The 24,250-nt window shown below is 36.1% G+C and overlaps 1 protein-coding gene across 1 annotated transcript in view; it reads right to left on the bottom strand.

Annotated features, from left to right (window-relative positions):
- Nucleotides 1–6,070: 6,070 nt before the first annotated feature.
- Nucleotides 6,071–24,250, bottom strand: part of LOC124086443 (cytochrome b5 type B) — a 34,593-nt gene continuing 16,413 nt past the window's right edge. The window contains exons 2-5 of the mRNA XM_046434630.2: nucleotides 22,700–22,828; nucleotides 21,685–21,714; nucleotides 13,664–13,692; nucleotides 6,071–9,670 (exon numbers count right to left, since the gene is read on the bottom strand). Coding sequence (XP_046290586.1) covers nucleotides 9,580–9,670; nucleotides 13,664–13,692; nucleotides 21,685–21,714; nucleotides 22,700–22,828 — 279 coding nt within the window. The 3' untranslated portion in view covers nucleotides 6,071–9,579. The remainder of the gene's footprint in view (nucleotides 9,671–13,663; nucleotides 13,693–21,684; nucleotides 21,715–22,699; nucleotides 22,829–24,250) is intronic.

Genomic DNA, 24,250 nt, shown 5'->3' with positions numbered 1-24,250 from the left:
GGCCAGAGATAATGGGATCACAGGCCTGGCCCACCAAGTCCACTAGCTTAGGCCTTCTTGAAAATGAAATATTTTGTGATGTAAAGATCCAACAGGAAGCTGGGCACAGTGGTACACGCCTGTAATCCCAGCGATTTGGGAGGCTGAGGCAGGACTATCACAAGTTCAAAGACAGCCTTATCACAAGTGAGGTGCTAAGCAACTCAGTGAGTCCTTGTCTCTAAATAAAATACAAAATAGGGCTGGGGATGTGGCTTAGAAGTCAAGTGCCCCTGAGTTCAATTCCCAGTATTCTCTCCCCCTGCAAAAAAAAAAAAAAAAAAAAAAAAAGACCCAATAGGAGCTGGGTGGTGGTGCATGCCTATAATCTCAGGGGCTCCAGAAGCTGAGGCCAGCCTCAACAACTCAGCAAGACTTTTTCTCTAAATAAAATACAAAAAGGGCTGGCGTTGTGACTCAGTGGTTAAGCTCCCCTGGGTTCAATTCTGGTTAAAAAAAAAAAAAAAAACAATAAGAAGCCTCTATTAATTTGTTCTATAAAGGTCAGATCAAGGTTACAGAAATTCAACAGATGTGCTCTTTTCAACCATACCAGCAGAGGGCACGTTTTTTCAGTTATGTTGCTGAAACCCAATAGATTCTGAACATGTGTAAGGAACTGTACTGGGCACAGTGAGGTGACACAGAATCTCTGCCCAATAGCTGCTGTCAAAGAAACTCCAGTCTAGTTGTGAAAACCAGCACACAAACTATTCAGGTGCCAAACAATGAATATGGTATGACAGGGTCAGAAGTTGACATGGAGACAGTGAGACTTGGGCTGGAATACAATTTAGCTAAGTTGACCTGGCATATATGTTGCCCATCTCTTGCCATTCTCTTCATGCCTGTGGCAGACATTAGTAATAAATATCAATGTAGCTCTACTGCCAACCAAGCTCAGGCCCAATAAAGTGCTCAAAGAACACAGGCCAATAAACTGAAACCAGAATTCATCTGATAGCAGGGAAAGGGTGGGAGTGGGTGTTGGATATTGGCTCATGGAAAAGAACTATCAAGGGAACTAATAGGGGAAAGAACAAGGTGGGCATAGAAGACCGCAGAAGTGGCCAAATGAGAGTATATTAGCTAGAGAGAGCTTTCTTACATTCCACCAATGAACAGGGAAGATTTACCACTAGTCACTTACAGGGCTGGAAAACTGACCTCCTGTGGTCAGGCCCATTCCCCACTCAACTTCTAGTATAGAGGAACAATAAGGAGACACAGGCATCAGCTGAGCACAGCTAGTTCCTTTATCTAGAACTCATTTCTCCAAGGGCAAGAGCCCAGCAAAGCTTCCACTTAGAAGTTTAAAAAGTGGGAAAGAACTAATCTCCCCTAGCAGAAGACCTGTAGCACTATTTAACTTTTTGAACTATATATGTATCTCGTACTGATTAAAATTACATTTTATTTATTTATTTTTTTACCATACGATTTATTTTTATTTTTTTTAGTCATACATGATAGCAGAATGTATTTTGACATATAATACATACATGGAATGTACATACATCAATCATAATGTCTATTCTATTCTGCTGCCCTTCCTATAAAATTACATTTTAAAATCAGAAATGCAAATTTTTTTAGAAATGTACTGTCATGTTTTTCTTTTGTTAACATTTTTCTGGCAAATAGCACACTGAATCACATCATGGATATTAAAAAGTAGGCAGTTTGTGAATAAAGAATAGCCTAGAAAGTCCCTTGTGGTAGCACACACCTGTAATCCCAGTGACTCAAGAGGCTGAGGCAGGAACATTGCAAGTTCAAAGCTAGCCCTAACCAACCTATTTAGCCAGCCCTAACCAACCTAGCAAGATCCTGTCTTAAAATAAAAAATAAGGGCAAGGGATATAGCTTAGTTGGTAGAGTGCTTGCCTGGTATCCACAAGGCCCTGGGTTCAATCCCTAGCACCACAAAATATATACATACATAAATAAAAACATAAATGAAAAAGAGCTGGGGTTGTAGCTTAGTGGTAAAGAGCCCCTAGGTTTGAACCACAGTACCAAAAAAAAAAAAAAAAAGGGCAGGGGGCTGGGGTTATAGCTCAGTGTTAAGAGTGCTTGCCTAGCATTTGTGATACCCTGTGTTCAGCCCCAGTAACACACACAAATATAAGAAGAAAATATGCTGATGTGATATTAAGTGAAAAGAACATAATACAAAATTGTATTTACACCATGAAAACAGTAATGCATAGAAAAAGCCCTAGAATAAAATAGATAAAAGTGTTAAAGCAATTCCCACTGCTTTGGGTGCTGGGACAACTGCTGACCTTTTTTTCCTTTTTCAATTTTCTGTGTTTGTAAGAATTTTTTTTTTAATTCAACTATCAAACCAACAAACTTACTTATATCCAATTCTAGTCTTACCTAGGGAAAAGCATATCTTGAATATAAATTCTTACTCATTTCAATTCATAAAAATTCACCAGTAATACTTATCCAAAATAATTCTATTGTCGAAGAATATTTTTCTTAATGAGAAGCAGATAGCAGAGTCACAGATTTGGACATATTCTCTAAAATGGGGATATAATAGCATCTGCCTCTTTGGCTTGGCTGGGCATTAAATGTATCATAATGCATATAAAAGCCTTTAACACAAATGAGGCAGCATTTTAAGTGGCTAATGGAAGATTGCTAAAGCCAGACAGCCTGGGTGCAGATTCTGACTCATTACTTATTCACATTGTAACACTGGACAAGTTTCATAACTTTTTATGACTCAGTTTCCCTTTCTGTAAATTGGGGATGATAAAGGTACTTGTGTTTTATAGAATTGTTACAAGGACAGAATGAGGTAATACCCATAAAGCATCTAGCGAATATTATTTAAATATGAACTTTTTTTTTTTTTTTTTTTTTTTAGTATCAGGAGTTGAGCCCAGAGGGACTTAACCACTGAGCAACATTCTCAGCCCTTTTTTTTATTTTGAGATGTAGGAAGGCTCACCTGCTCCATAACAAAGACAGCATTTTGATCTCTTCCTATCAATTTCAATATTGGAAGAGAACTCAAGGAAGGAGGAGTGCACTTACTGACCTAGTAAGGCTCAAGAGCTTCTAAGAAAAATAGTCCCTTGCCCTGTCCTTCTCTTCCCAATGCCTGATTCATAGAAAAATACTTTTCTCAGCTCTTTTAGCCTTTTCTCCTGGTATTTATTGCCATGCATCTAAAGGACATGTTTGTTCTATTTCTTGAATTTTCCATTTTAGACGTTTTATTGAGCTTGCTGAGATTGTTATGCTATGCAGGCTTCTCCTTTGTTCATCCTCCTAAGATAGTCAAATAATTTTCATTAAGTATTTACATTAGGGTTATTGTTAAGTACAGTCCTATTATCCCATTTCCTTTCTTGTATATGTTTTATTGGAGTATACAAATTACTTTTTTCACATCTTTCTATAATGTATCATTCATGGGGCAAAAAACACACATGACAATCTATCAGTTGCCCCCCGCCCCAAGCACCTTGGGCTGTCTCTCCTGGAAAGCTCTCTTCTTATATTCACCTTGGCTGTTCATGTTCCGTTCTCTTGGGCTTCTACTTGACCACTCACAGTGGGAATTCATTTCACTTCTCCCATTTCCAACATAATGTATCTTCTTCTTTCTCAGCTTATACCCTATAAAAACTTCTAAATATTTAACTTCTTCATTTTTTGTGGGTATATCCCTCAGAAGCTAAGAAAGGATACAGGAGGAAATTTCTTGATACCTCACATGTTCAAGGTGACTTAATTCTACCCTAAACCTTGACCTGTAGTTTGCACACAGAATTCTAGGTTAGTCTTTTTTCAGGGCAGTGACTGTCAAACCTCACATTCCCCTGAAACAATGCTTTTTTAAAAAATTTTTTTAGTTGTCGGTGGACCTTTATTTTAATTATTTATTTATATGCAATGCTGAGACTCGAATCCATTGCCTCACATATGTGAGGCAAACACTCTACCACTGAACCTCAGACTGAAACAATATTTTGGTTGATCTGTGGCAGGGCTGAATATTATTTTTAAATGTTCCAAGGAGATTACACAATAAACTAAACTGAATCCACTTAGCCTTCCTTCTTGGTCAACATAACTTGGGCATCCAGAGGGGCATACAAGCCCCTCCTCTCTGAAGTCAGTTAATGAAGGTACTTAAATATATACATACACACCAAGTAGGTGATGATAGCTTCTGTTTTGGGTAACTGATTTCCCTACAATCCGCTCCAACTCAAGCCTGAGGAACGAATTGGGACCCAAAGAAGACACCGATACTATTTGGCCAACTACACTCTTATAGTAATCAATTCCCATTATGAGTTTGGACTGGAAAGTTATGCTGGTCTTCTGGTTGCCAGTCCTAGTCCCTCACTAGGGCCAGTTGTATATGCTACCCTTGTGTGCCACTAGGTACTCATTCACTGTTCATTCATAACGAGTCATATCTCTTACTTCTGTTAGCTTAAATAGTTTCTGTATCTTACTCTAAGGCAGGAAGTAATCTGTGGATGAGGAATGTTTCTATTTTCCAAAGATGCTGCCTTTAAATGGACTTTCTGCCTTCCAAGAGCTTAGGTACTCTTGGAAAAGAAAGACCCTTACCACAACATTTTCAAGGCAGGGGTGGTGAGGGTGGTGGTGGGTGTTTTCCAAGGGGCTGGGATTCATTTCAAAACCAGTTATCTCTATTATTATCAGTACCTTGGTCCTACTAACTGTTCTGTGGCCTCGGGCAAGTGAAGTATCTCCCTGAGGCACCAATAAAATTTGGATACCTCTATTTTGCAAGGATATGGTAAAAGTAAGAGTCAGAAATGTTTACATATTAACAAAGACACTGTATGGCACACGGTAGGTGTCACATAAATGACAGTATTACAACTGCATTCTAGTATTTCAGCTGAAAAGCAACCTGTCTCTCCTTAGTACTTCACAAGATAATTAAGTTTTTTTTAAAAAAATATTTATTTTTCAATTGTAGTTGGACACAATACCTTTATTTTACTTATTTATTTTTATGTGGTGCTGAGGATCAAACCCAGGGACTTGCACGTGCTAGGCGAGAAAAATAGTCCCTGAGCCACAACCCCAGCCCGAGAATTAAATTTTAAAATGCTGGTATATATGTGATTGAGTGAGCTTTGAATATAAAGTATAGACATTATTTAGCTAATTGTTAATTCATGCTATTAATTATCAGATTGAAATAAATTATATAGACATTCCTTACCTCAAATTTTCATAATTGGAATCATAATCTTCTACCTCAAGTTTTCATCAGTCAATCGGGATCTGTTGAGCCCTTACCAAATATTCAGCATCAGGAAGAGTGCTGTGATAATGAATTCTTATTAGTATCAAAGATTAAACATTAGATTCAAATGCTGGTTATAATGGGGCTATCCTTTCCTGTTACTAATCCTCAATTCCTGTGGTAGTGAAATAACCAAGCCCTAATGAACAATCTTTTATCAGTAATCTGATATAATGTTAGTAATGTTATAAGGCTATCAGTATGTTTTAAAGGCAATTATAAAAATGGTTTATTTCCCTTATTTTATTAACATAGTCACCAGAACTTCAATTTCCATGTTTAATTTTCTCCATCAGTTTACTAAAAAAAAAAAACAAAAAAAATACAATCATTTGAAGCCTGGCATTGCAGATAATAAAACATTATTACCTTATATTGGCTTCTCTTTAGCAGATGATTTCAGTAGAAATAGAAGCCCAAACGGTCTACCGGTTCACATTCATTACATGGCAAAAGCCTTGATTTTTGTGTCTTCAGATTACCATATGAGCAGCTCACTTCCAGCAAAGAGAAGCAGCAGCAATACTGAAGAACCAGAGAACTCCCACCAAGTTTCACTAAACACAGGATTAACAGATACAGGTGAATTTCCTGCTTCTAAATTACTTTCATCCAGAGCACCTGAGGACTACAGAACCAATACTTCTACTTAAAAAAAAAAAAAAAAAAGGGAGGAATAAAAATTTTAAAAATAACTGTAGACAGGGCAAGAAAAGGAAAACAGTATCTTTATTGTGTGTAATTCTAACAACCATTCACTGTGTGCACATTCCAGCAGAGACAGAGATCTTTGTTCAAAATATGCTGAAATAAAATAGGTAAACAAATTCCATTATTGAATACACAAAAGGAATGTTAATGTTACTCATTCACAGTCCAGAGTGAAGTAAAAAGAAAGTTAAATAACTAAAATAATGTTTTGCCCAAACAGCAAACATAGGTGACAGGCGTGGGCAAGGAGCAGCTACTCAAACTTGTAAGTAAGATGTTGGATACAGGGTAGGTAATTTGATAAATCTCCCTCTGCTTTGGTGAAATCTCTGTCCTTGAGCACCCCACAAATTCTAAACAGGACTTTTTCGAGCACAGCAGCCAAATGAGACTAAGCCAATATTTTTGTGATAGCTGTCAACAAACAAGATGGTTTAAAAAAAAATCGATTTCTTGTTGAGACAAGACATGTCTAAATCCATTTCTCTTGGGGTGGAAGGTAAAGAACATTAATGCTCTGCATTTCAATCTCTTCAAATGAAATTTAACCATGTAGATTTCACTTGATATTTTAAGTATGAGATTCTATAAGGAATGATACAACTGGCCTATAAATCATTTTTCCATTATACCCCATCAGAACTAAATGAATATAAACCCAACAGTGTTCTTATTTCACAATATAAGATTTATGAAAACTGCTTAAATAACCCTACAGGCTCAAATGATAGGTTCCAATGGATTTCTACTTATGCTTAAGCTGTCACACGAGCAGATTTAAATACAATATACACTTTGTCCCCCATTGCCTTCTTACCTTTATGAATACAGAAGTCATCTGGAAGTGAAAACCAACTCCCAAGAGTCAGGGGCTGAGAAATTTTGGAGAATGGGCCCTAACATCCTATATTTTTGTAGCACAAAATTTGTATCATTTCCTCCTTGCATTCACCAGCCATTATGTATACAGTACAGTGTGCAGCAGCAGCTGGCCCTCCTCAGGAAAAAACACTAACAGAGGAACACCCCAGGCCCAGGGGGATACTGTCAGCCAACAGGGACTAGCTCCATTTGCTCTCAAAGGGGATTCCATGAGCTACTAACACCAAGATTGTGTAGAAAATTCAAATCTAGTTCTTAAACCAAAGTCCTTTTGGGTGACTTTGGCTATTGTGCTGTATAATTTATACTTTAGAAAAACTTTTGCAAACTCACTCAAGAGCTACTTTTCACCTGGTTGCTTATGAAGACAGCAAAATTATACAGTAAATGGACTTTAAAATTGTTTTTTATAATACAAAGTGACATAGTATTAGCAGTACTTCAAAAGAAGCCCTGGGTTCTACATGGATTTCAAGGACAATAGAGACAAAGTCTGAAAATCTTTTCCCTCTGGCTCTTAGTAAAAAAGTAAGTCCACATATAAATGGGGGAAAAAAATCAATATGAAATAGAAAAACATTGTCTGGTGTTTCCCCTAGAAATATCAAAAACACCTATTTTACATAAGACTATAGTTCTTCTAGCATTTCTTGTAAGCCAGGTGATTTTCACTCAATTTTAGATACTGCCAAAATACTTTACAATTGATCCAAGTTATCTTCTAGCTTAGCATTAGCTTTGAGCATTCCATTTCCAGGTCCTCAATACTCCTTTGTTCTTTACCTCTACCCCAATCCACTCCAAGTAATCATGCAACTTAATTATTATAGCAATTACATACCAATCCTTATTTAAGACAACCCTTTCTTGTCTTTAAATGGAGGTGCATCAAATCATACTACTTGTTACATAATAGACAAATATTTAATACATTTTCTTAAAGTAGCATCTTATAATACAAATATTTTCTAAAGATAAGTTTGATTATACCCATATCAGATATATAAAAAAGTCAGCCAGAAATAACTCCAAAATATCATATCCAAGTATGCAAGAAAAAGATTAATATTATATTGATGAATTCTGAATTCATTCAACTGCTAAGTCACAGGATATAAAATCTGGGTTGAACTTTTTCTTAAATAGTTTGTATGAGCAGACTTGGTTTACTGGTCAGTTTCCTGTCTCCTCAAGTACCAGGCAAACTGGAAGGGAGGGAGAAGATACTGAGCAGCATCTATAGTCCTTCTTGAACCAGCTGCTCCTTGCTGGAAATGACAATGGCCCAGAAGCAGACTAATAATCCTCAAAGAATAGAGAGAAAAATCACCATAGCTACTGACACAAAACAGCCAGTATACTATCTATTTAGGTGCTTCCTTGTGGTGAGGGCAGTAGGGGGAAAGAGGAGTAAAAAATGCCAGAGGAATACCTGGCCCAATAAGAAATAGTAAATAATTCTAAATAATAACCTACTTTTCAATGAAACACACATCCAAAGAAGGGGAAAAAACTGCCAGTTCTTTAATCTTAATGGAAAGCACAAAACCACAAGTTGGAGCCATGGAGGTAAAATACAGATGAAATGGAAAACTGCCTTTTGTCATGATCTCCCACTTTCAAATGACATTTTATATGGAAGTTACTTTACTTGGACGAACAAAAGATCAAACTGAAATCTCTTACTTGTGTAAAACTGGGAACCAAAAATTGCTAATCAATAAACAAAACAGCAGCAAGAATCCCTGGTAGGCTCTACAGACATAATTATACACTTATATTTTACCAATAAAATAAAGGTAGAAAAAGAGAAAGATGGTTAGAAATTAGTGCCAAATCAAAGAGAAGATTTGGTGCCATTTCTAAACTCCTATCTTAAAGTAGTGTTTTCAAAAGATTACTGTGAATTTGCCAGGGTTCTGTTACCTCAATTCATCCCTCCCTTCCTTTGGCTTTTCTCACCCACAAGAAATCAAAGGGAGGCACATCTTTGTTCAGTATCCCTTGGAATGAAAAGGGGCTGGGAGTGGGAGGAGCTATCAGCTTATATTAGCCTGGAAGGGAGATAACCACATAGTTCTTTCTGCTTTTAATATAAAAAGGAACAAGATCATTTGGCAGTGTGTTTTAATAGATGTGTACCTAACTTCATGAATAAACTCCTTGTGATAATAGAATTAAATCAGAATTTTAAAAAATATTTACTTGAAAGAAATATGGGAAAAGAAAAACCTTCAAAATCAGAGTGCTGCCTTGGTAAGAATGTATAATGTGCATTCAAATTACTGGAAAGCAAGCATTTTTTCCAAAGAATAATGTCACTATGACATATGAATTACAATCATTAACACAAATGTTTGAAATGTAAGGATACTGTGGAAATAAATGAAGAGAAGAAACATGGCAAAGACACAGGACAGTGAGCAGGTAGTTTGGGAGTAAGGCTCTCAGAGATGAAGGACACTGGTCCCAGACTGGAGGTGGATGTCTGGTCAACTGTCTTGGCTCCAAGGGGGAAGAATACAACCGGCAGGATTCAAGCGAGAGGGCACCAATATAGCCCTCACAGCAAGTCTCCAATTTTTACTCCCAAGTGGATGTGTTTCCCACACTTCAACACGGTCTCCTCAGGAGGATTTACTTTCCGCCATGTAGTAACGATACAGGAAACCTACGAGAATAGCGCCTATGACAGGGAAAATCCAATATGCCCAGCAACTAGAAATAGGAAAAAAAAAAGCAATGAAGTTTTGAATATTTTATACCAATCATTCACTATCTTTCAGCTTTCACATTTTAATATTTATGTAGGCAAGAGCCTTTGATTTACTTTGAGAAATATAACTGCTTTTATCACACAGTAGCTAGAAAAACTCTAAAATATTTGAAGTGATAATACTAAAAAAGCAAGTTTTTTTTAAAGAGGCTAAAAACAGAACTAAAGTATGATATTAAAAAAATACATATATATGCATATATTTCTAGATATTTCTATAAAGACAGAGTGATTATTTCTGGGTTATAGGACTATGGATAGTGTAAATTTTTCTTTGTGCTTTTGTTTTCCATATAGTCAGTAAATTTTTTTGGTGGTGATGTTGGGGATAGAACTGAGGGCCTCATGTATGCTAGGCAAGTGCTCTACCATTGACCTACACCTCCAGCCTAAATTAATATTTATAAATATTTAGGAAAAAAGAATAAGATACATTTCATAAATATATAGGTATTTATATATCTATCCCATTATAAATCTAGAGGTGACACTATCTAATTGTAAACAGTATTCTTATGTATTTTAAAAACTTAATCCTCATGGCCAAGTGTGATGGCACATACCTATAATCTTAGTGGTGTAGGAAGCTGACGCAGGAGTATTACAAGTTTGAGTCTACACTGGTCAATTTAGTCAGACCCTGTCTCAAAATAAAAAATAAAAACAGCTGGAGATGCAGCTCAGTGTAGACTACCTCTGGGTTCAAATTCTAGTACCTCAAAAAAAAAAAAATTCCTTAAATTAACACTATAAAACTAAAGGACATACATGCATACAGAACATCATTGATAGTTCTAAAGAGGTAAACAAATGACCCTTGGATTAAGAAGTACTACAGAAGACTTCTCTTAGAGGAGTTTTGGAACAGTAATAATTCTCTTTAATTCTTTTAATAGAATTTACCAGCATTTCTAATTTTAAGATGTAATTCTTCCATGATCCAAATGACCTGGCTGCCCCCTCAACTTATGACATATCCAGACTTGGTATTAAAAGGTTTCCAAGTCAATAAAACCAGTAAGGTTCATGGCAAAATGATTCTCTTTGTCTAAGCATGCCTAGCACTTTGTACACTGAAGAATAGCAAAAAGCTACTCTTGAACATGTTTAGAATGTTGGCCTTTTAAAAAAACAATCAAGATGGCATGTGTAATAGCAATGTGGCTGTTAATGTCCCCGTAAGAGAAATGAATTCAGACTTTTTGAAGAGCAACCATGAAAGACTATGTCCAAAGGTAGGAACCTTGAGTAAACTCTGAAGTAAAACTCTTCAGTACAAAAGACAGAATGGTTGACTACCAATTCTAATAAAATCTTCCCATTACTTAATAGCTACTGAGAAGAGAAGCAAGGGAAATGCATTTATACTGCACTAAAGGAGATCTAGATTCAACAATAACTTCATGCCATAAGATAGAATTTTCTTCTTTAGATATTCATCCAGGTTATTGCATGTAATTACTGAATGTAGTTATGATACACTTATTTTTTTCTTTGTAGTATTCTACTGTATAGATACATATAAATTTATTCATTCATTTTATTAAAGCATGATTATGTGAATTGTTTCCAGTGTTTGAATACCTTGAATAATGCTGCTATGATCATTTTTTTATGTGTTTCCTGGTATACTTGTCACATGTTTCTTTTTTTTTTTTTCTTTCTTTCTTTTTAAGATATAGTCTTGCTATGTTGCCCAGGCTAGTCTTGAACTTCTGGTCACAAGTGACCCACCCCTGCCTCAGCCTCCCAAATAGCTGGAACTATCAGTAAGTGCCACCATATCCAGCTTGTGTACATATTTTTATTGAATATATACTTAGAAATGGAATTGCTGGGTTAAAAGTTATTCATACTTACTAGATAATGTCAAATTGTTTTCCAAAGTGATTGTACACGTTTACATTGCCATAAGAGTGCTTAAAAGACTTAGTGATTCACTTCTAACCAAGTCTACTAATTTTCAGAATTTTATATTTTTAACAAGCTAGTAGGTGTGAAATATATCTGTGATTTTATTTTTTGGTACCGGGGATTGAATCCAGGGGCACTTAACCACTGAGCCACACCCTCAGTCCATTTTGTATTTTATTTATTTATTTTTTTTTTAAATATTTATTTTGTTGTAGATGAACACACAGTATCTTTATTTTTATGTGGTGCTGGGGATCGAACCCAGTGCCTTACACATACGAGGCAAGCACTTTACCACTGAGCTACAGCCCTAGCCCCTTGTATTTTATTTAGAGACAGGGTCTCACTGAGTTGCTTAAGGCCTCGCTAAGTTGCTGAGGCTGGCTTTGAGCCTCCTGCCTCAACCTCCCAATCCGCTGAGATTATCCTATAACACCATGCCTGGCTACCTATAATTCTTTTTCTTTTTTGGTACTAAGGATTAAACTCGGGGGCACTTTATCACTGAGTTATATCACCAAACCTTTTTACTTTTTGAGACAGGGTTTCACTATGTTGCTAGGGGTCTTGCTGAGGCTGTCTTAAACTTGTGATCCTCCTGCCTAAGCCTCTGGGGTCACTGGGATTAAGGCATGCACCACCATGTCCAGCTATACCTATGATTTTAATTTGTATGTCTTTGGTGATAAATGACATTAAATTTTTTCCATATGCTTATATTTGTGTTTCTTCTTCTGTAAAATCATAAATCTTTTTCTCATATTCTATTAATTTTTAAAAACTTCATTTGCAAGAAGTCTTTATGTATTCTATTAATAATTCTTAATGAGTTTTATGTATAGCATAAATCAACTACAAGTTTATATCCCTATATTTTCAAATTTTTGTGGTACTGGTCAATGAACCCAAGCTCTACCACTGAGCTATATACATCCCCAGCCCTAATCACCCTCTTTTAAATTTTGAGATAGGGTCTAACTAAGTTGCCTAGGCTGGCCTCAAACTTGGATTCTACAGCTTCAGCTTCTCAATAGCTGGGATTACAGGCTGTGCCATCATGCCCAGCTATTTTCAAAATCTTTATGTAGCACTTGGCTGAATCAAAGTCTTTAGTTTTGAGGAAACTGAATTTACCAATAATATGTATTTTTATATGATGCCTTTTACTTCAAATAAAAGAATTGGTATTTTATAGAAGAAAAAAGACATTTTCTGCCTAAAATCCTTTGAGATCTCCAAAAGACAGAGCAGACGGTATTATATCATCTCTATGATTCTTTACAAGCCAAGGATTCCACAGTCATCTCAAGTAGAGACATTTATGGGATGGTAATTTACACATTTCAGAGCTAATAATACCCTTTTACTAAAAATACTGCAAGGTATATACTGTAAGCAAACTTCTGAGAAAACCCAAATTCCTAAATATGACTCTAATAAATCTTTTCCTGTTTAAAATATAATTATAGCACCTGTGAGGGTTGACTGAAACTTAAGTGTGAAGTGGAAGTCACAAGCTAGGATGAACTGCACACATTCAGGACCTGACTTCATAGGTACTTGCCCTTGCATACTGGCCTCTTAATAACTATGACTCCATCTTTATGTCATCATAAGATTTAAAAATTACTCAAGGTGTGAATCTTTTAGATTATTGAAAATGCTTGAAACTGTAAAAATTAATTTTATTGCTGTCAAAGAACTACTAAATTTGTAATGACTTTTGACCAAAAATGAACTAGCTGTCATACTGTACTCTTATTTTGTGTTTGCCCAGACTAGTCTTATTTTGTTTTGGTACTGAGGACAGAACCCAGAGGTGCTTTACCACTGAGCTATGCCCCAAGCCTTTTGTTTTATTTTTTTTTTTCAGACAGGATCTTGCTAAGTTGCTAAGATCCTCAGGTGTACACCACTACTCCCAGACAAACTGCACTCTTAAGTGTGTTATACATGAATATTCATGAAATAATCTCTTGTCAGACATTATATATAAGGAAGTCTTTTAATGGGATACCAACCTTTTGCATGTATCATTTTTCGAAGGATCCTTAAGAAGACACATATTCAAAAATAACAAAAAGAAAAAAGATTAATACAACATGTTGAGTCTTCTTTTGAATATTTATATAAATTCTGTAGCTAATAACAACTTTATCTTTCATGCATTTTGATGTTATGAAACCTTAAGCAATAGAAGGACCATAAATTTTATTTCTAATAACATATTGATACTCTCCAGTGAATAATCACTAATGAAACATTTTTAGAAGTAAAAAAAAATTGCTAATGATACACACTTATATTGAAACATAATAATTTTTTTAGTTACAATGACAGGCCTGGTTCAGCTGGGCTTGCCACTGGCTGTAGCTAAGATCACATTCTCTAAAAACATGGTAAGAACATATAAACTGTGAAGTGCTCTAAGATCAGGCAGATGATTGCTTGTGGTTTACAGAAACGAACTGGTTTACTCTTTGAAATCATAATAATATGACTAAAGACCTTAGGGTTTATTTCACAGTAAAAGAGACAGCAGTTCAAAGGAAGAAAAATACCAAAATAATCTTTAAAACAAACTTTAGCAATTAAACTAATATACGTGATATGGATGAATTGTCAAGCTAAGAAGCCAGACATATATGACCACATATTTAAGCCTGCTTACATAAAAATATCCAGAACAGAACAATCAATAGAAGCAAAAAATAGATTAGTGATTGCCTACAGCTAGGGTGGGAAAGGAAGAATAAGGGGGCAGACTGGAAAATGACTGCTAATGAGCAGAGGGTTTACATAATGAGTTTGTTCTAAAATTGTGATTATGGTTGCACACTTCTGTGAATATACTCAGAACCATTGACTCGTACATTTTAAATAGATGAATTATATGGTATGTGAATCATCAATAAAATTGTTATTAAAATTATTTTTACTCCATTTAAATATCATGTGAAATAAATAATTCCATTAATTAGCTATATTAGTATAAAGTCCTGCTAACCTATTGCCAGAGGACAAAAACCTATTAGCGTAGGTTGCTATTGCTCAAAGTAACATCTTTGAAAATATGTAGAAGTGGGGCTGGGGATGTGGCTCAAGCGGAAGCGCGATCGCCTGGCATGAGCAGGGCGCTGGGTTTGATCCTCAGCACCACAAAAATAAAAAAATAAAGATGTTGTGTCCAACAACAACAACAACAACAACAAAAGATGTTATGTCCACTGAACACTAAAAAATAAATATTAAAAAATTTTCTCTCTCTTAAAAAAAAAAGAATTAAGAAAATATGTAGAAGTATGCAGGGCATGTATACAGTATATTAAATCTGCTTAATCACGATTTTCAATAATCTCCAAGAATTTCCAGGAATCATACATACTGGACAAGATATACTTTAAAGCAGTCCATGAAGTGAGTATTAATTTCTTGTATACAAAATAATGTTATGCAAATAAACATATGCCCCAAATCTGAAAGAAATTAGCCTATAGGCAAATAAAACTTCCAATAAAAGGCTTTAGAAAAACCATACTAATATATACATACCAAACTTCTTTGAGAACTTGATGATTTTTATTATCTGGGACATTTCTGTTAGTATAACATGGACTGGGCTAATTAAAACATGTAACACAAATCTCACCATTATGTATAATTATAATGCACCCATAAAAGATATGAAAAAAACACATTACAGGTCAATCTTTGAAAATATTACTATCTTATAGTTTGGGAGGCTGTAGTAGTACAACGTAAATGTAGAATCTATAATTACATAAAGTCATATATAGTTCATATAAATGGATTCTCTGTATGTCAACACTTTTAGCCTCTTTTACAACCAAAAGCCCCGTATGTGTGCTAACTAGTATGAACCTTAAATAACACAATAAGCAAGAAGAAAAAAAGAGAACCAAGACCATAACACATATGGTAAATAACTAAAATAACTAAAAACATATATGGTGTTTATTGAATTAAATACCCCAATGTGCTCCCGTTTTAACATTAATTCATCTCTGAAGGCAAAAAAGGCCAAGCTGCCCAACACTTTGGAGAAAAGAGAAGAGAAACAAGCAACTATTTCTTTTAGAACATTGACAGCCAAGTAAATTCCAAACTACAGTGGTCCCACTTTTAATCAACTGTTAAAGAAAGAAATGCAGTATTATGACATTATTACAAGAGAGCAGATCAAACCCAAAGTTCTAGCATAAGCTCAACCAGGTAATTAATATACATGTTTCTTTAGTTTCCAAAGATTTGGAATGCATTTGCAAACAACAAGATTGCTTAAGTCTTCTATGATTTTAGCTCAAAATTAATAGAAATTAACAGTTTAAAACTGGAGAGCTGGGATTGTGGCTTAGTTGGTGGAGTGCTTGCCTGGCATGTGTGAGACACTGGTTCAATTCTCAACACCACATATAAATAAATAAATAAAGGTCAACTGGCAACTAAAAATTTTAAAAATAAATAAATAAATAGATGAAACTGGGTCCTAAAGTTCAAGGTTCATTGGGTTTTTTTTTCCCCTTAATATTTTCAGTTGTAGATGGACACAATACTTTTGTTTATTTAGTTTTTTTACATGGTGCTGGAGATCAAACCCGGTGCCTCACATGTACTAGGCAAATGCTCTACCACTGAGCCACAACCCCAGCCCCAAGATTCATTAGGTTTTAATCACCACATAAAATAATTAAATAAGTAAATTAATATACAAATAAATACCAAAGATGGGCTTTGTAGGTTAAAAGGAAATATTTCATAATACCTGAGTAACTGCATAGAGCTGCTCATAACTGAAATTATGGCTAAGTATCTTTCAGGTCAATGCTAAAACATTTTTCTCATTGGAAAATAAAAGGCTCATATTAGAAGAATTTCAATCCTAACATCATATTTAATTATTTTCACACAATTTTCTTTTTTTGTGGTGCTAGGGATTGGTGTGAGGTAAGCACTCTACCAACTGAGCTATATCCCCACCCCTTGGACACAATTTTCTGAGCCAAAGGTATTGTAACAAAATCTATGTGAACTTTTTTGCAGTAATGGGGATTGAACCGAGGGCTTTGTGCATGTTAGGCACTCTATCACTGAGCAACATCCCCAGCCCTTTGGTTTTTCATTTTGAAACAGGGTCTCGCTAAGTTGCTGAAGCTGTTCTGGAACTTCCTAATCTCCTGCCTCACTCTCCCAAGTAGCTGAGATTACAGGCAAGTGCCACCATGTATGGCTACAAGAGCAAAGAAAGGAAATACCATTCTCTCATGTCCAGGAGATTGAAGGAGCATTATCATGTGTTGAGTTCTCCCTCTCCCACCAGCTCTATAAAGGATTGTTTTCCCAAACACTCTTCTAAGAGGTCTTGCACCTCAAGTACTGATCCAATCTGACATAGTTAAGAAAATGACAAAGAAATGTCACATCTAGTAATCCCATGGTGTCAGCAGAGGAAATTCTGCGTATGAGAAAACATTAGAGAGAAGCACACACACACACACTTAAGGAATGTGGTGTACCTTCTCATCAGGACATAAACTCAGGAAAGAATGAGCCAATTATAATTATAATGTAGAGGTCCTAATGGAAGATCCATAGGTCATTGGGGGCATACCCTTGGAAGAGATCAATGGAGTTCTCATGAGGGTCCTGATCTACCTCTCTCACTTTCTGCCTTGCCATATGATCTCACTCTCTCCATCTCTTTCTTTTACTATCCCCTCCCCTCCCCTTACACTTCTACCAAGAGGACTTCACCACAATTAAGCTGATTCTGATGCCATCACATTGAACATCCAGACTTATAAGCTAAATAAATCTCTTCTTTTTATAAAGTATCCAATCTCAGGTATCTTGTTATTATAACAGAAAATGAACTAATATAGTAATCAACTAACTACATTCATAATTATAAATGACGTATATTTTAAATATTTCTTTCATAAAAGAGGAGGTAAAATGTTATATATGTATTGTACATTATATGACAGAAAACTGTATTTGCAAGAAAAATCAGCATGAGGAGAGAAAAACTATATTTGCCTTTAAACATAATTATAGATTGATACTTACTATCTTTAATTAATTAATTATTTTATTACTGGGAATTGAACTCAGAAGCTCTTAATGACTGAGCCACATCTCCAGCTCTTTTTATATTTTATTTAGAGACAGGGACTCGCTGAATTGCTTAGGGCCTCACTGAGTTGCTGAGGCTGGCTCTGAGCTCGTGATCCTCCTGCCTCAGCCTCCTGAGCCACTGGTATTACAGTCATGTACCACCATGCCTGGCACTAATTTTTTCTTTTAAATATTTTTTTAGTTGTAGGTGGACACAATACCTTTATTTTCATTTATTTATTTTTATGTGGAGATTTTATGTGGATAGAACCCACGGCCTCACTCTTGCTAGGCGACTGCTGTACCACTGAGCCAAAAACCCCCTAAATTTGTTTTGAAGGTGAGCTTCCATAATGAAAAGTAGTCCAGAAAAAAACGTTAAGTCAAATGCAAGGAGAAGATTGACACTTCTCAGCATGGGAGTTAATCCAGCAAGGAAGATATTCAAAGACAAAACAGTTCTTAACTCTTGTAAGTTATCTTTGACGTAAGGAAGAAAGACTTGTTTCAAGATCTATGAGTTTCTAAGCTTTTAAAATTTTATATTTCAGGGCTTTCAACTCAGGAATTATTATCTAACAATAAAACAATGGTGGCCATTGACTGTGTTGTAGTAAAAGCAAAAGAAAGGTAGTTTCTTGGGGGCTGGGGATGTGGCTCAAGTGGTAGCGCGCTCGCCTGGCATGCGTGCGGCCCGGGTTCGATCCTCAGCACCACATACAAAGATGTTGTGTCCGCCGAAAACTAAAAAATAAAAATTCTCTCTCTCTCTCTTAAAAAACAAAACAACAACAACAACAACAAAAAACCCAATCTGCCTTAATTCTGTTCCTTTAAAAAAAAAAAAAAAGAAAGGTAGTTTCTTAAAAAAAAAAACAAGGAAATGATTCCTGATTTATCCTCTGCAATAGCAACATTTTGGGTATTTTCTTTTTCCTAAGGAAAGAGTGTGTTACAAAGAGGACATACAGAAACAGAAGCCTATAAGGCTGAAGATTCCTCTTAGTAGGCTTAAAGAAAAATCACTTCCTCACAGAGGTTCACCCCTGAATGAAGAAAAAGGAAAGTAATTAATAATATCAACTTCATTTCCATTTCTTCGTGAATGTTTAAACCAGAGATAGAAAAATGAAGAAGAGAGATACGTACATCCTAGACACCAACGTTTCTATTTAAACCTCTGTAAGAAAGAAATCTGAAGGATCAGGAATTTCTTCCTGGAACTGAAATCAGGTTGGAAGACTCTTTGAAAGTCTATGTAGGTGGCCTTGAAAAATTTCCAAAAGGCTTCCTTTGCCTGATCAAAAATGAGGCACTGTGGCTGGAAACACACAATAGCCTGACTCTACTTAGGAGAGACATGTCCCTTGGGTACAAGTCACATGGGGAAAATAGGCTTGCCAACCGGGCCGTTAGTCATTCTTTAACCCAGGAAGGAGCTAATGTACATTTGGAGACTTCTTTTATTACAGAATTTAAGTGAGCTGAAATGGTTTCTTTTCCTGTACTTAAAACAGTTATAATTCAGCTAACAAATCTCTAATTAGTTCTTTGACCCGCAGAAAGCAGACAACGCTTTCCACGAAGAGAATTAAAATTTCTTAGGTTTTCTTTCTTTTTTTTTTTTTTTGAGAATTTTAATATTTATTTTTTAGTTTTTCGGCGGACACAACATCTTTGTTTGTATGTGGTGCTGAGGATCGAACCCGGGCCGCACGCACGCCAGGCGAGCGCGCTACCGCTTGAGCCACATCCCCAGCCCAAAAAATTTCTTAGGTTTTCATAAGAAATGATAGGCTTATCATTTAGCAAAATGTTTGGTGCTTGCTTACTTATCATCTGGGTTACTTAAAATGCAAATTACCAAACCCCATGTCCAAAGCTCTTGAACCAGCAGTAGTGGAAACTCAAGAAATACATGTTTTATGTGTATTTTCATGTTCATTCCATGGGAATCCAATTTAGGTACTACAAGAAACAGAATATGTGGAACACTGCTCTCCATTCTGAGAATGGTCCTAACTATACTACCAAAGAAAGAAAAACAGCAACAAGAAGCAATTTACAGACTTCTAGACATAGTAATTGCAAAAATATTTTCCTGCTACCTTAATATAAAGGGTGCCTCATTGCTTGTGCAGAAATGGGTTATGGCTCTTAGATAGAGGTGTATCTCTTATAAAAATGGGAGTATTCCTTGGATCAAATACTGACCTCTAAATTTTCTGGATACATTCAATATAATAATTAAGCTCACTCTTAGTTCAAATTTTACCTTAATACCACATGTGAAGATTCAAGAATGGTAGTGCATGTGTGAGGAGGGGACAACACACACACCACCAGTGCTTAAAATGTGTTTGAAGAGCTAGGTTCAGTGGCACATGTCTGTAATCCCAGCTACTCCAGAGGCTGAGGTAGAAAGATTGCAAGTTCAAAACCAACCTGGGAAATTTAGTGACACCCTATCTCAAAATTAAAAAATAAAAAAGATTGGGGATATAACTCATGAGTAGAGCATTCCTGGATGCAATCCCCAGTATTGCCAAAAAAAAATAGAGCTGAGGATATGGTATGTGAGAGACTCTGAGTTGAATTCCCAATATTATGAATTCCCCTTTCATAAACAACTCAATAGTTCAGAGTACTATAGTATAGCAAGACAGAGGAGTTAATTTATATAAATGTTCTGGATTGCAAGGCAACAGATGGCAACTGCCAAGTAAGCAATCTCTTCAACTGAAAAAATTCTTATGTCTAGGACATAGTTAATTGCTGTGTCAATCTCATTCGGTAATTATGGTTCGATGAGGAATGGTATAAGAAGCTAGAAAGAGGACAAGGGGAGGTTGTGTGGTGCCCATAATGTTCTAAGTAGCATCTACAATGCTGTCCCTTTAAATCACAGGGTGGACTAACAATTACCTAAAGGACAGGAGTCAAGGGAAATATAAGAGAATACGGGAGTTGGAAGTACTCAGCTTGTGGGAAGCAGAAAATGCTTTCATATTTTCTTCCTAGAATGTCATGCAGAGCACATTAAGGTTTTCAAATATGCAAGTATTTAATCTTGTTTTTGCTAAAATCAGTAAATAACTGGAAAGGGGGTGAGTCTATTTGAGGCTACAAAATAAAATGTTTTAAAATAAAAACTGGGGGGGCTGGGGTTGTGGCTCAGCGGTAGACCAACTTACCTAGTACGTGTGAGGTCCTGGGTTCGATCCTCAGCACCACATAAAAATAAATAAAATAAAGGTATTGTGTCCAACTACAACTAAAAAATAAATATTAAAACAAAAATAAGGGCTGAGGATGTGGCTCAAGTGGTAGCGCGCTCGCCTGGCATGCGTGCGGCCTGGGTTCGATCCTCAGCACCACATACAAACAAAGATGTTGTGTCCGTCAAAAACTAAAAAATAAATATCAAAATTCTCTCTCTTTAAAAAAAAAATAAATAAAAAAATAAAATAAAAACTTGGGAAATAGGAACAGAGAGGTCTCGATTTCAATAACTTGAAAGATAAAAACATAAAATAACTTGAAAAAGAAAATTCTTTTTCAGACAGAAGCAAGTATTTACACCTGTTCTAAATGAGGCATGGGTAAAGTACTTTTCTATAACTGAATCCATAAACTAATTTCTTTCAAAACCATACATGGCATACTTTGGAGTTGCAATTTAAAAAAAAAAAGAAGAAAGCATACAGAAGCATTAGCAAACTGTTTCCTACTATGTAAGACCCAGCTATTCATTTTTCCTGAGAGTTACTGAATCCAAATTCCTGAAAAATAGAATTTTTGCTTGGGAAAAACAAACACGTAAAAAAACCAAAACAAAACAATTCTATTTGAATAAATAGAACTACAAACACTTGAAATACAAAAGACAAATCGGATGACATCTTACCTTGTTACCACCTTCAGGTTTAAGGTCACTCTGTTAAAAAGAGGAAAACAATGTTTTAAGAAATATCCAAATGTACTGAGGCAGAAGAACCTCAAGTTCAAAGCCAGGCTCAGCAAATTAGCAAGGCCCTAAGCAACTTGGCATGAACCTGTCTAAAAAGGCTGGGGGGATGTAGCTCAATGATTAAGCCCCCCTGCGTTCAATTCCTGGTACCAAAAAAAAAAAAAAAAGAAAGAAAAGAAAAGAAATATCCAAATGAACTCTTACTATGTGCTTGTTTCTTTTATCTTTTTTTTTTTTAATATTTATTTTTTTTAGCTGGGCCCAATATCTTTACTTTATTTATTTTTATGTGGTGCTGAGGATAGAACCCAGGGCCTCGCATGTGCTAGGCAAGCGCTCTACCACTGAGCCACAACCCCAGCCCTATGTGCTTGTTTCTACATTGAAACATGAGACTACATTTGTCGGGCAGAGAATTCTCTAGGAGACCTACAGGTCTGAAAAAAAGGAATGGCACCCCACCCTTAGCATATCAGGGTCTCCTGTTAGAATAGTTATGTCTGGAAGGCTTAAAAGTCCATAGATGACAAACCTAGTGGTGTATGTCTGTAATCCCAGTGGCTTGGAAGGCTGAGGCAGGAGGTAAGTTTAAAGCCAGCCTGAGCAACCTAATGAGGTCCTAAGCAATTCACTGAGACCCTGTCTCTAAATAAAATATAAAAAAGGGCAGGGATATTGCTTGGTTGTTAAGCTTTTCTGGGTTCAATAAAAAAGTCTGTAGTTAGTTACCTTTTTAGCTAGGGACTTGTAAAAACAACCACACCTATTTTAAGTGCAGATGTTACTATTAGCTGCACTCTAAGGCAGGATGATAATGGAGAAAAGTCAGCCTAATGAATGGTTAAATGAATTTCTATTTTAATAATTTTAATAATTCTTTCTTTCATGCAGTTCTATGGCTGTTGCGTCACTTTCTCTGCACAAGTGCTTCTAGCCCTCTAATAGTTCTTACCGGATGGACGTCACCGATGTAGTACTGCTTTAGCATTTCTCTGGCATCAGAGGAATGGCCTACATCTTCAAAGCTTTCAGTTGAATCTGTACCAGCTTGTTCTAGCAAAACCTCTTCTCCACCAGGATGCTACAAGAAAAAGATATTTACTGAACAGAGGAGTGTCTGAAAAGAAAACCCATTTAAGTTTCTTTCCTGTCCTCCTTCCCCTTCTCTCCCTTAAATGGGAGTAATGGAACAAATTGACATTGTGTGCCTATAAAGATGCAATGAGAAGAAAGCAGCATAATTTCTATCAAATTCTGGCCCAAACTGCATAATATGGGTATTATTGTTAGGAAAGATAAGACAAGTGCAAACTGACCAATAACCTACAGCGTGGCCTGTGATTTTCAAAAACACTGAGGTCGGGCTGGGGCTGTAGCTCAGTGGTATAGCACCTGCCTCACATGTGTGAGGCACTGGGTTCGATCCTCAGCAACACACAGAAATAAATAGATAAAGATATTAAACATGGCTGGGGATGTGGCTCAAGCGGTAGCACGCTCGCCTGGCATGCGTGCGGCCCGGGTTCGATCCTCAGCACCACATACAAACAAAGATGTTGTGTCCGCCGATAACTAAAAAATAAATATAAAAAATTCTCTCTCTCTAAAAAAAAAAAACCTAAAAAAAAAAAAAAGATATTAAACAAAACAAAACACTGAAGTCATGAAAGTCAAGAAAAGACTGAAGAAATGATTATTGATTATATAACTCACTCTACCACTGAGTTATACAATAGCCCTTTTTATTTTTTATTTTGAGACAGAGTCTCAATAAGTTGCCCATGCTGGCATCAAATTTGTTATCCTCCTGCCTCAGGCTCTGAGTAGCTGAGATTATAGGCATGCACCATATGACTGGACAGACTGGTTCCTTTTGCCAATAGTATTGAGACTACTGCAGAAAACCAAATGGGGAGGGACTCTAGGGTATACAAAATTCTTTATTGCAGTCTTCAATTTTAAATTTACAATGTTTTCTAAGTAAAAAGTAAAGAGGGGGCTGGGATTTTGGCTCAGTGGTAGAGCACTTGCCTAGCATGTATGAAGCACTGGGTTTGAGTCTCATCATCACATATAAATAAATAAAGGTCCATGGACAACTAAAAAATATTAATTAAAAAAAAGTAAATAGCACAGATGAAGTAAATTCTATAAATATAAGCTATGTGAACACAGACAAGTTATTCAGAAATTTGAGATATCTGGGGTGGGGTGGGAATAAGAAAGACAGTAGAATCAACCAGACATTACTTTTCTATATTCATATATGAATACAAAACCACTGTAACTCCACATCATGTACAACAAGAAGTTATACTCCATGTATGTATAATACGTCAAAACACATGCTACTGGGCTGGAATTGTAGTTCAGTGGTAGAGCGCTTGCCTAGCCTGTGTGAGGTTCAATCCTTAGCACCACATAAAAATAAATAAATAAACTGGGCATGGCACATGCTTGTAATCCCAGTGGCTTAGGAGTCTGAGGCAGGAGGATCTCAAGT

This window comes from Marmota monax, unplaced genomic scaffold, assembly GCF_021218885.2.
Source record: "Marmota monax isolate L192 unplaced genomic scaffold, Marmota_monax_Labrador192_F-V1.1 WCK01_AAM20220418_F8-fsc00024, whole genome shotgun sequence".
NCBI classification, from domain to species: domain Eukaryota; kingdom Metazoa; phylum Chordata; class Mammalia; order Rodentia; family Sciuridae; genus Marmota; species Marmota monax.
The sequence above is the reverse complement of the archived record's forward strand: the minus strand, read 5'-3'. Positions and strand labels throughout refer to the sequence as shown.